The sequence below is a fragment of the Bos grunniens genome, chromosome 11 (assembly GCF_055505025.1).
Source record: "Bos grunniens cultivar Pamir isolate PY7600 chromosome 11, Bosgru_T2T1.0, whole genome shotgun sequence".
Classification (NCBI taxonomy): Eukaryota; Metazoa; Chordata; class Mammalia; order Artiodactyla; family Bovidae; genus Bos; species Bos grunniens.
In genome coordinates, this window is record NC_141175.1 from 9,084,577 (window position 1) to 9,097,267 (window position 12,691).

The following is a 12,691-nucleotide window of genomic DNA, read 5'->3' on the forward strand; positions in this document are numbered from 1 at the left end:
CAGTGGATAAGAATCCTCCTGCCAACGCAGGGGACACAGGTTTGATCCCCGGTTTGGGAAGATTCCACATGCTGAAAGAAACAAAGACAGCGCTAAGTTGTGTCCGACTCTTGTGACCTATGGACTGTAGCCTGCCAGGCTCCTCTGTCCATGGGAATTTCCAAGCAAGAATACTGGAGTGGGTTGCCATTTCCTTCTCCAGGGGATCTTCCTGACTCGGGAACCGAACCCAGGTCTCCAGCATCGCAGGCAGATTCTTTACCGACCAAGCTAGGTGGGAAGCCCCACATGCAGAGGAGCAACTAAGCCTGTGTGCTGCTGCAACTACGAAGCCTGTGCTCTAGAGCCTGAGAGCCGCAACGACTGAGCCCACACACCGAAACTACTGAAGCCGGAGCTCCCAGAGCCTGTGCTCCGCAACGAGAGAAGCTGCAGCGGCGAGAGGCCCGTGCGCAACCACAGGGCAGCCCCCAGCTGACCTCAACCAGAGAAAGCCCGCGCCCAGTAACAAAGATCCAAGACAGCCAAACAAACAAATAAACAAATAAATAAAATGTAAAGCAGAATCTTAAACTGCTTATGAAGGGGTATAATATCAGTTGAGATAGGTTGTGATAAGTTAAAGATGTATACTATAATTCCAAAAGATACCATTGAAGAGAGAGAGGTGGCGGGGAAAGAGAGACAGAAAGTTATAACTAGTAAGCTAACAAAAGAGATAAAGTGAAATTATAAATACTCTCTGACCCAAAAAAGAAGGCAGAAAGAGAAAGGAACATAGAATGGGTGGTACAAATAGAAAACAAACAGTGAGATGGCAGATTTATACTCAACCGTTATCAGCAACAACAGTAGATATAAATGGTTTAAACATCTCAGTGCAAAGGTAGAGATCGTCAGGCTGGTCAAAAAAGCAAGATCTAGCTAGATGTTGCCTATAAGAAACACACTTTAAATATAAAGATACACGTAGGTTAAAAGTAAAAGAATAGACATAACAATCCTAAATGTTTTAGTACCACATTGCTACTGCTGCTGCTAAGTCACTTCAGTCGTGTCCAACTCTGTGTGACTCCATAGACGTCAGCCCACCAGGCTCCCCCGTCCATGGGATTCTCCAGGCAAGAACACTGGAGTGGGTTGCCATTTCCTTCTCCAATGCATGAAAGTGAAAAGTGAAAGTGAAGTCGCTCAGTCGGGTCCGACTCTTAGTGACCCCATGGACTGCAGTCTACCAGGCTCCTCCATCCATGGGATTTTCCAGGCAAGAGTACTGGAGTGGAGTGTCATTGCCTTCTCCGAGGACCACAATACAGAGCTTCAAAAGACAGAAAGTAAAAACCCAACAGAACTGCAAGGAAAAGAGTCAAATCCACTATTATAGTCAGGTCTTAACACCCTCGTCTCAGTAAATGGTAGAGCAAGTAGACAGAAAATCAGCGAGCACACAGAAGACTTGAGCAACACTACAGCTTACCTACTGACCTGACCTAACGCCTATAAAACACTCTGCTGGACGAGACTAGCGTGCACATTCTTCTCAAGTACACACAGAACACATTCTGGCTCATAAAACAAGACTCATTAAATTAAATATAAGTGGATTCAATCTGTACAAAATGTTTTTTTGACCACAGTGGAATTAAGTTAGAAATCAATGATAGAAAGGTACCTGGGAAATATTTACATGTTTAGAAATGAAATTTGTTGTTGTTTAGTCGCCATGTCTGACTCTTTTGTGACCCCATGGACTGTAGCCCACCAGGCTCCTCTGTCCATGGGATTTCCCAGGCAAGAATACTGGAGTGGGTTGCCCTTTCCTTCTCCAGGGGATCTTCCTGACTCAGGGATTGAGCCTGTGTTTCCTGCATTGGCAGGTGGATTCTTTACCACAGAGCCACCAGGGAAACAGAAATGAAATGTAACTGTAAATAATCTATGTGTCAAAGAACAAACCAAAGGAGAAATGAAAAGGTATTTTGAATGGTATGAAACCACAACACAGCAAAACTTGTGGGATGTAGCCAGAGTAGGACTCAGAAGGGAAAGCCTACATCCTATGGTCTTAAATCCATGAGGTGTTTCTACTTACCAGAAAAGAACAAATTACACCCAAAGTCAGCAGAAGAAAAGAAATAATAACTAGGCAAGGAGGAGACAGGCCTATTTATCCTAAAATCTCCTTTGACCAGCACTTGAGGCAGCAATCAATGAAAACATATTCAATTTGCATACTTTGCCAATATTTTGACTTTAAAGCAACCTTTCTAGTACCTTTGATTTCCTTGTGGGTTAATGCAGTACCTCTCTTTCTTATATGAGAGCATCACCAGTATCTGGTCGATCATTAGTTTCTTTCAGAGTCACTATAACACAACTCCACCTCACTTAACTTTCTTGGGGGAACCCCTGATATCCAGAGAAAGAACTGGAGAGTATAACCCTCCTGCAACTGTAGATTTATAAACATCAACAGAGCCTGGTTAAGCTGAGGGTAATCACCTGCAAAAGGAACCCATTCTTCCAAGAATCTAGAAAACAGACTTAGGGATAAAAGTGTGTCTCAGGATCTCCTATACTTTTCAGAGAAAACAACAAATTCTAATGGAAGGGATTCCCAATGGGAACCCATTCTAAAGTATCCTGATGAATTGCCCTGGGTATAGAAGCCCCTGGGACATCACACAGAAGGACAATTGGAGGCTCCTGAGGGAGTCTTATAACAGGGCGGAGAGCTCTCTGATGACTGACTCCAGGGTAATGCCCCTCGTCTGCTGGTTACCAGTTTCACTACCTACAAACCATCTATCTTAGAATTATAATTAGCATCAGGAAGAGATGTAGTCAAATCGACGACTACTAACACTTTTAACCAAAAAAAAAAAAAAAATGAAGCCAGATTTTATTTGAATGAAAGCAAAAATGATTTGATTTGAAAATGAGGACAGCCTTGGCCAATGGGTTATATGGAGGGTAACACATGAATGCTCAAACTACTGCACAATTGCACTCATCTCACATGCTAGTAAAGTAATGCTCAAAATTCTCCAAGCCAGGCTTCAGCAATATGTGAACCATGAACTTCCAGATGTTCAAGCTGGTTTTAGAAAAGGCAGAGGAACCAGAGACCAAATTGCCAACATCTGCTGGATCATCGAAAAAGCAAGAGAGTTCCAGAAAAACATCTATTTCTGCTTTATTGACTATGCCAAAGCCTTTGACTGTGTGGATCACAATAAACTGTGGAAAATTCTGAAACAGATGGGAATACCAGACCACCTGACCTACCTCTTGAGAAACCTGTATGCAGGTCAGGAAGCAACAGTTAGAACTGGACATGGAACAACAGACTGGTTCCAAATAGGAAAAGGAGTACGTCAAGGCCGTATATTGTCATCCTGCTTATTTAACTTCTATGCAGAGTACATCATGAGAAACCCTGGGCTGGAAGAAGCACAAGCTGGAATCAAGATTGCCAGGAGAAATATCAATAACCTCAGATATGCAGATGACACCACCCTTATGGCAGAAAGTGAAGAGGAACTAAAAAGCCTCTTGATGAAAGTGAAAGAGGAGAGTGAAAAAGTTGGCTTAAAGCTCAACATTCAGAAAATGAAGATCATGGCATCTGGTCCCATCACTTCATGGGAAATAGATGGGGAAACAGTGGAAACAGTGTCAGACTTTATTTTTTGGGGCTCCAAAATCACTGCAGATGGTGACTGCAGCCATGAAATTAAAAGACGCTTACTCCTTGGAAGGAAAGTTATGACCAACCTAGATAGCATATTGAAAAGCAGAGACATTACTTTGCCAACAAAGGTCCATCTAGTCAAGGCTATGGTTTTTCCAGTGGTCATGTATGGATGTGAGAGTTGGACTGTGAAGAAAGCTGAGCACTGAAGAATTGATGGTTTTGAACTGTGGTGTTGGAGAAGACTCGAGAGTCCATTGGACTGCAAGGAGATCCAACCAGTCCATCCTAAAGGAGATCAGTCCTGGGTGTTCACTGGAAGGAATGATGCTAAAGCTGAAACTCCAGTACTTTGGCCACCTCATGCGAAGAGTTGACTCATTGGAAAAGACTCTGATGCTGGGAGGGATTGGGGGCAGGAGGAGAAGGGGACCACAGAGGATGGGATGGCTGGATGGCATCACCAACTCGATGAACGTGAGTTTGAGTGAACTCTGGGAGTTGGTGATGGACAGGGAGGCCTGGCGTGCTGCGATTCATGGGGTTGCAAAGAGTCAGACACGACCGAGCAACTGAACTAAACTGAACTGAAGACATGAATGGGTCAAATCTGTAAAAAACTCTAAGGTTTTGACCAAAACTGAAACCCACAAACTAAAACACTTAAACCAGATATACAGAAATTATATCCTCTGCAGCTACCAAACTTAGGACAAAAATTTTTAGATGCCAACTTAATATGCAATGAGGTACACCTTTTTTTATATATCCTTTTGAATGGTGCAGGAGCAAAAGACTGTGAAGGCTCTCTTTATACACTGGTAGTAACGATTTGCTGTTTCAAAGGCACCACTGTGGCAGGTGACTTATCCTTCTCTGACATGAGTTAACTGGAGAATTTAAATGCTTAGATCGCGGGTGTTGTCCCATGCCGTCCCATGGCAGAAGGGGTCTTAGGACGTCAGGCAGGACTGTTAAACAGCTTCCTGCCCTCGACTCAGCCCCCAATCAGATGACGAAGAGCAGCCGGGCACTGGCCTCCTTTGGCACTGAAGGTGACAAAACTACAGTAATGAAGAAGGTGAAACCCCCTCGTCTGTTTCCATCTTAGGAGGTAAAACCAGAAAATCTAGCTTTGGCCAAAACTCCCTAAAGGGGACTCCTGTGACTGTGGGAAAGACAAGTGCCCCACAGAGGAAATAGTTTTTTGGACGCTTATTTACTCCTGGTGAAAAGCCAGTCTCCACTGAGGTCCTAAGTTCAAGGTCAATGCCTGGGAACAAAGATGTCTTTTTCTTTTCTCTAAAAGAAAGTCAGGGGTGTGCAAAACGAACCTGATTTTAAGTGTAGGGTTTTGCGACATAGAATGTAAATTAAAGAGCTGGAGAAACAAGAGACAGAATAGAAACACAGCATAATTTTTTGTCTTTTTCTGCTCTGATAGGAGCCTGATTCTCCTTTCAGATTCCATAGATGTCAAGTATAAAGGGGGGTGGGATGGGGTGGTGGTGGTGGGGAGAATATGGTATTAAGGCTGGCCATATAAACACCCTAAGTCACCTAAAGTGATCAGAAATTTCTCCAAATTGACCAGCGGGAGCCAAACCACGGGCACATGTTCAGCTTACTCGTGGAAGCCACACTTTCCTAGTCCTTCTTCGCTCCCACGTGAAATGGCAAGTCAGCAGATTATTAAAGCAACAGTAGATGTTTGCAGTTTCTTAAAGCTGATTCCAGAATCGCCCTCTAAAACTGATATCATCTGAATGAGTGTGAATGCACGTGTGTTTGTGCTAAATCGCTTCAGTTGTGTCCAACTCTTTGCGGCCCTTTGGACTCTTTGGAATCCACCAGGCTCCTCTGTCCATGGGATTCTCCAGGCAAGAATACTGGAGTAGGTTGCCATGCCCTCCTCCAGGGGGTCTTCCCGACACGGGGACTGAGCCTGCATCTCTTATGTCTCCTGCCTTGGTAGGTGGGTTCTTCACCACTAGCGCTACCTGGAAGTCCTGAGTGTGAATGTAGCTGTCACCAGTCTCTTCCTCAGTCCTGGGGGAGGACCTCAGAGAGAGGAGCTCACACAAAGGGTGTGAAACCCACCAGATGGACGGCTGCTTTCTTCAGCAAATACACATCAGAGCTGCTCAGGGTGTGAAGGGCAGATGGGAGACCTCCATGTAAGAATGACTGGTTTATATCAAGTCAGCACTTTAGAAACAATTCAGAAAAGGAAGTTTTTAGCTACAGAACCATTTACCAGATCCTATTTTATATTGCTTATATAGGCTTAAAGAAAAGCCTCTAGCCAAAGAAAAAAAGAAAAACCACCCAAGATGTAAAGGAAGAAAGGAAAAAAGTTAACCATGTCCATAAATGTATCACTAAAAGCTTCTATGGGGATGTAATCTCTCCCATAGAAGAGGCCCTACATGACCGCATAAGGTGTTTCAGTAAGACCCTGGACAAGTTATTTAACGTCTCTGACCTGGACAAACCTCAAAGCCTTTCCATTTCTAACATCCCAGGGGTTCAAACTCAATCCAAGGCCATCAACTAGAAGCAACAGGAGGGATGGTAAAAAGGCCAGGTGAGGATGGTGAAGGCGGGCACGGTAGTGGGCTGGGTTAACAGCAGGACTCTTCAGCTGCATGGGACTAAAGACAAGGAGGCGACACTGTGCCCATTCTGGGTAATCCAAACCATCCCCTGCTCTTTATTTACCACTGGCATTTCCAAATTCTTTTCCTTTTGCAAGTTTTCTCACACAATGGAGGTGGTTTTTCCTTGTATTTGGCAAGAAGACTCCAGCCCAGGAGGAGGGAGGGCTGCGAGAAAGGAGGCAGGAGGCCAGGCGTGGCTGGAACATGGGACCAGCAGCAGGAACAGGGAGAGCCACCGGGCAACCCCCCCGCCCCCAACTCGGACTCTGAGAACGTAAGCCCGTGAGCCGTTAGTCACCTCCTTTTCAGGCTTCCGGGCCTGGAGTTTAAAGCAGATAAGCACCTTCCGTCCTACCTTTGTTATTCATTTACTTTAAAGGAAGGTGCATCTTAAGTGAATGGCTTCTTTTTTCAGATGCTCTGTTGAGTCTTTTAGAGTCCAGAACGGACCTATTGCTTCCTGAACACCCTGGGGGGAGGTCTTAAGACACTCAGCTGGTGTCAGGGCACAGATACGCGCCTGTCACAAACTGCAAAAATAAAGGCTGCAAAGTGTTAAGGGCTACTTACGTACCACCAGCCATGGAAGGACAGAGGCCGTATAAGCTGAGCTAAATTGGGCTGAGAACAAATATCCTGGGTTCTGCCACTGACTCTGCTTTCAACCAGCCCGACCTCGGAACCTCAGTCCCACTTCTACAAACTAATGAGGTTAGTGAGACCACCTCCAAAGGTGTTAAGCTCTACTTGTGAAAGCACAAGAGGCTGACAAGAGCGGTGCTCACAGGGGCCCACGTCCACCCTGGGAAACATCTGGGCCGAAGACATCACTGTGTGTAGAGTAACACGACCGCTTTTTGGAAATCTCCTGCTAACAGGGTTTCTTTCTCTTTCTCTTTTTTCTGTTTCAATCTTTGGAGAAGGCAATGGCACCCCACTCCAGTACTCTTGCCTGGAAAATCCCATGGACGGAGGAGCCTGGTGGGCTGTAGTCCATGGGGTCGCTAAGAGTCGGACATGACTGAGTGACTTCACTTTCACTTTTCACTTTCATGCACTGGAGAAGGAAATGGCAACCCACTCCAGTGTTCTTGCCTGGAGAATCCCAGGGACGGGGGAGCCTGGTGGGCTGCCGTCTATGGGGTCGCACAGAGTCAGACACGACTGAAGGGATTTAGCAAAGGCTGTAGGGCCCAGGTTTTCTGCAGCCCCATCAGCTGGCAGGAGACTGTGCTGCACACCCTTTATTACCGACACCCTTTACAACCACATCCTCTAGGCTTTCTCCTTCTTTCGAGTCCACTTTTCACCTCAGTTACCTAAGAAAAAAATGTAGATGATTACCCCCAACTCTGGGCATCTTATTTTCAAAGACTCCCTGGGAAAAGGTCATTTTGGGTTGAACACTGTCGCAGGTTCTTTATGAACTTCTTTTAATTCAATCCCACAACAAGCCCACTGAACTAGGTATTCTTCCCACCAGGATAAGGAGACTGAACCTCCTACTCAGCCTGGAGAGGTCGAGTAACTTGCTCAAGGTCACAGAGCTCGCAAGCAGCTAGGACAATACCTGAACCCGGTTTACACTGTAAAACCTGTGCTGGGTTATTCAAAAGTTTGATTGAGATATTATTTGCATACCAAGGAAATCACCCATTTGAGTGTATAGTTCAGTGGCTTTTAGTATATTCAGGGATATTTGCAATCACCATCAGTTTTAGGCCACTTTCATCACCTCACAAAGAACCCTAACCACCCCACCCCTCAAAAGAAATGCCAGACTTATTATTAGTTATCACCGTCCTAGCTCTCCATTGCCCTCCACTCCCCGGCCCAGGCAACCACTAGTCTATTTTCCGTCTCCACTGCTTTCCCTGTTTTGGACTTCCAAGGAAAATCTGTAGTCTTAATTCCAGGGCACACTGCCTCAGAGAAGGGTGCAGGGAAGTGTGGACACGTGAGAAGGGCAAAACTACCGAGCAGCAGCAGAGATTACAGGAAGACAGCTGCCTTCCGGTTAGACAGCTGCCTTCCGGTAAGACAGCTGTTTCCAAGGACCCTTAGATCCTGTTTCTAGGTTGTTCCTGAAGGTACACCTGGGGCAAATGGGTAATAGACTCAAGGAGACAGACTTCAGTCTGATCTGAGAATGAACTCAGACGGACCCCAACTCAGTCCACAAAGGAAAGGGCTGGATGGTCCTCTGCAAAGGAGGATGTCACAGGAGGAAATGCTGGGTGGGAGGCTCGCCTACGATGGCCAGTGACCGTCGAAGACTAAATTCTTTGGCTCTGCCAAATTCACATTAGTGAAAGAAGAAATGGTTAAAAATGAAAAGTCAGCTCAGATTTAATGAGACTAGTCCCCTGGGAGTGCAGTTTTATTCACTGAATTCATCCTGCGGCTATGTACTCAGCTGGACTAGAAACGAATACTAGCAAAATATTTGTTTCCCTCATTCCCCTGTGGTTTCTGTGAGGCTTCAACAATTGATGGCTCTTTGAACATCAAAGGAATTCACCCACTGAAGCTCCAGGTCAGGCCCACTCTGGTATGTTCTTATTTAATACTTGGTCTACGGATCAGGGTACTGGGCTCCACCTTTCCAGATATCAACTAATTAAAAACAAAAATCTTCTAGCCGAGTTGATGATAATTCCTCCAACCCAGGAACCAATTTTACAATATAACATAATCAGTTAAATATGTAAAGTCAATCTAGTCTGCGAATGGCATTTTTCTAATGTGTCATTCTATTATACCAAGTTATGTCTCCGCCCTTTCCAGGGAAAAGGGTCTTTGTTCTGTAGAGTTTCTTACCTAAGTGTGACTATTTAGGCAAATACCTGTCCCACAAATGGCCAGACACTGAAAAGGCATAGAGTCCAACAGTAGCATATGATCAAGCATGCCAACTTGACATTATTCCAGGTCAACAGAGATTGCTTCCTATACACTGCTCAGGTCAAGGAGAGAATTAGGACAGGGTAGGCTCTCATGTTTGATAGGATAATCTCTGAATAATCCTGAAACCTATTTTGGGAATAAAAGATGTGGTTCTAAAAAGATGGGGACTCCCCTGGTGATCCAGTGGTTCAGAATCTGCCTTGCAATGCAGGGGATGAGGGTTCGATTCCTGGTCGGGGAACTAAGATCCCAGGTGCCAAATAAAGATCCTGTAAGCCAAATAAAAGGATCATTCTTCAAGTTCTCCCCCAAGTCCAGCTTGTGAGGTTCAAACTAGACGGAGCACACGCAAGTCTCTTGAGTCAGCAAACTTGACCATACCATCATCCAGAATCCTCACTTGTATCAAACACCAGCTGCTGAGGAGAGTCTCTCAAGCCTCAGCTAGAGGAACAACAGCTGACACGTCACCCAGCTTGGGTTCTTTCCCTAATTGGCTGCCTGAGTTCCAGCCTATGTTTTAAATTTGTTTTCAGACAGAGATTTTGTTTGGTCACATGAAAATGCCTTAAATAGGCAATGCTATAATTAGCTCTCGCCAGAGCCTCATCTCCCAAAGCTGCTACTGTGGTCGTCATCGTCTTTCTGTCTTTAATAAACTCTTCCCTTCTTTTGTCCCGGGACAGGCTTCCTGCTTACATGCCCTTTACAAAGAAAATTTCTCTAGATGGCTGTCACTGGTGTCTCTGGCCCACTGCCATTTTAAGTAAATTTTCCTCGACTGTTCCAATTTCTTCTGAAACCAAGGGAGATGCCAAAAACTGCTGGCTCATTTCTAAAGAAAGCTCAATCCAGTGGTGGTAAGCTAGTGGGAGGCTCTGTGTAGTCACAAGGCCTGGGTTCACCGGCCGCCCACTGATAAACCCTCACGGCTGAGTCCTGTGCAAACCCACGCCACCTCAGACTGGTCCTGTGGGTTATATGGGGCAGCTGCCAGAGTTGGATGTTGTGTTTGTCAGTGCCTATTCCCGCGGCAGGCAACCCATTTTGAACTGAAGGGTATCCCCGCTGCCACCACCAATTCTCTCTTGCCTTTGCTACTTCTGCAAAACTGCAGCACCACTTTTTCTCTCTGTAGCTAATACTGATAACTATTGCAGCAGGAAGTGGTAAGGGGATTCGTGAGGCAGAGTGTCTTCCTGTGGCCCAGCTATTCACAAGAAGGCAGGTTCTCTCTCTCCTACTTAAAACCATTCGCTTGCAGGACTAGCCCGTGCTCTTCCACAGGTAATAAATGAGTAAAATGAATCATTCCCAATCTCGCAAAGCTGTATAATTTCACATTCATCAGCTGAAAGAGTTGGTAGAAGTAGTCAGTCCATACGAAAAGCCATACACTGAAAGGAAACTTACTCCCTAAGTTAGAGATTGTAGAGCCAGTGTGACTCCACTGGGTTAGGCTCCTTTTGGTTAATCAAAAAAGTTTCAACACTGGAAAGAAAATGATCACTTTCTCCTTGTTTGCCCTTAAAATTTACATTTACTACCCCCCCCCAAAAAAAAAAATAGATTTGGATCCATGTCAGATGTGCCATGAATCATAAAAACACTGACTCCAGTTGAGGTGTAAACATTGAATACACTCCTGCAGCCCAAGGCCCTCCATGTAACCTGGTGGCTAGGTTCACAGAAGCAGAAAGGCTCACCTAGGCCCACACCTCCCTGAGCCCATAAGTCATAGACCCTCTGAGTTCAGCCATCTCATCTTTCCAAGTGATTTATTCATCAGTTATGGATTAGAAAATATTCAGCTCAGTTCTGTGTAACACTCCACTTGAAAAGACTTTAAAAAAATTCTTGCTTCTAAGCCTGTTGGACTTAACCCAATGATTCTATCTTGCACAGTGTTACCCTTGGTCTCCCTAGGCTGATCCTAAGTAGGTGAAACAGCTTGGATGTTGAGCCAAGATACTCTGGACATGAGTTTAAAACTTTATGTACACCTACCTGAAAAACAAATTGCTTAAATTCACTGGCGTTTTACCAAAAACTTTTTTCACACTTAGCTATGAGATTCTCTAATTGCGGTATGTACAAATGGACCAAAGGAACTAACTTACAAGAGAAACAGGTTGCTAGGTAAAGTGGTCTTCCTCTAGGTTATAAATCAGGCTAAGCCACAATAAACAAAACACTTGGAAAACGGCAGCTACAGCTACAAAGTCAGATAGGAAAACATACCATGAGAGACAGAAGAGGAAGAAACAGCCTCTGCTTGAGGGTTTCATACAGAAAGGACAGCACATCTCTGTCCCTCCTTCCCCCTTGGCCAGGCGGCCACTCCAGAACAAGAGTAACAAAGTCTCCTCCTAGGTGGGCCAGGCTTTCACTTTTAGGAAAAAAATTTCTCCTGGATTCTTTCACTCTAATCTGCAAGCTTGTAAGAGATCTTGGTCCCATTTTCTGGATAAGCATGTCAACTGGGATTGAGCCTCACCCAGAACTGTCAGTTCTTACCACCCACATGGCAGGATCTGCCTGAAACCCCAGTTCCCATTTTTTCCAACTCCCACATGTTTCTGAGAGGAACCCGATCAGGGTCCACCGCTGGCATGGAAACGTGGGGCCACTGGAAGAGGATGGATAAAACCATTAATGATGGGTAGAAGGGAACATCAAAGCTTAAGTCTTGAGGTCAGAAGGTGACATACAGCAGACTCTGGAGACCTGACCTTCTACTTTGGGGAAAGCCCCGGCAGAAAGGGGATTTTCGGCCATCAGAATATCCAAAGGGTACCCACCTGGCCTATCCCCGCACCCCCGTCCCCAGCCCAAGCGCCTACGGAGGCCAAGAAGGAGCTCTACTCCCACTAGGGCATAAATGGGGGTGTCCAAGTCTGTCATCCAGGGGGTCTCAGCCAGCCCGAGAGGCCTCCACCAAGCCTGCCAAGCTCCAAAGGGCTGCCAGAGAAGCCGGTCGCACCTGGCTTCTGTCACCTGGACCTCCCGGAGGTGCTGGGGCGCGAAGAGGGGTCCCTACCCCGCCCGCGCGGAGGGCTGCGCGTTGCCTACCCGAAGCTCGCCCTCGGTGCGGTGTAGTCCCAGGCGCCGAAGTCCCACGGCCAAGTCGTTGACACACAGCCCGCCGTCGCGGTTGACGTCAAGAGTCTGGAAGAGGCTCCAGAGGCGCAGCCGGTGGTCCGGGCCCCCGCAGACGGCGCCGCCGCACGGGTCCACAGACGCCGGCGATGAGGCGGACGACGAGGCGGAGGCGGCGGGGTCTGGCGGCGGGGAGGCCACGCAGCGGCACAACACACTGCTCACCATCGGGCGTGAGGCTGGGGCGGCGGGCCGGCGGGGAGAGCGCGGACGACACGCCGGGGTTCTCGGTCGTCTAGCGCGGGCTCTGCGTTGCCGGCAAGCAGGCGGG

General features: G+C 46.5%; 1 protein-coding gene across 2 annotated transcripts in view; it reads right to left on the bottom strand.

Moving 5' to 3' along the window:
* SLC25A25 (solute carrier family 25 member 25) overlaps positions 1–12,684 on the bottom strand; it is a 36,469-nt gene extending 23,785 nt beyond the window's left edge. For both annotated transcript variants that reach the window (XM_086324925.1, XM_086324924.1), the window contains exon 1: positions 12,334–12,684. In XM_086324925.1, the coding sequence (XP_086181051.1) occupies positions 12,334–12,588 (255 nt within the window). In that variant the 5' untranslated portion in view covers positions 12,589–12,684. The remainder of the gene's footprint in view (positions 1–12,333) is intronic.
* Between the last annotated feature and the right edge of the window lie 7 nt (positions 12,685–12,691).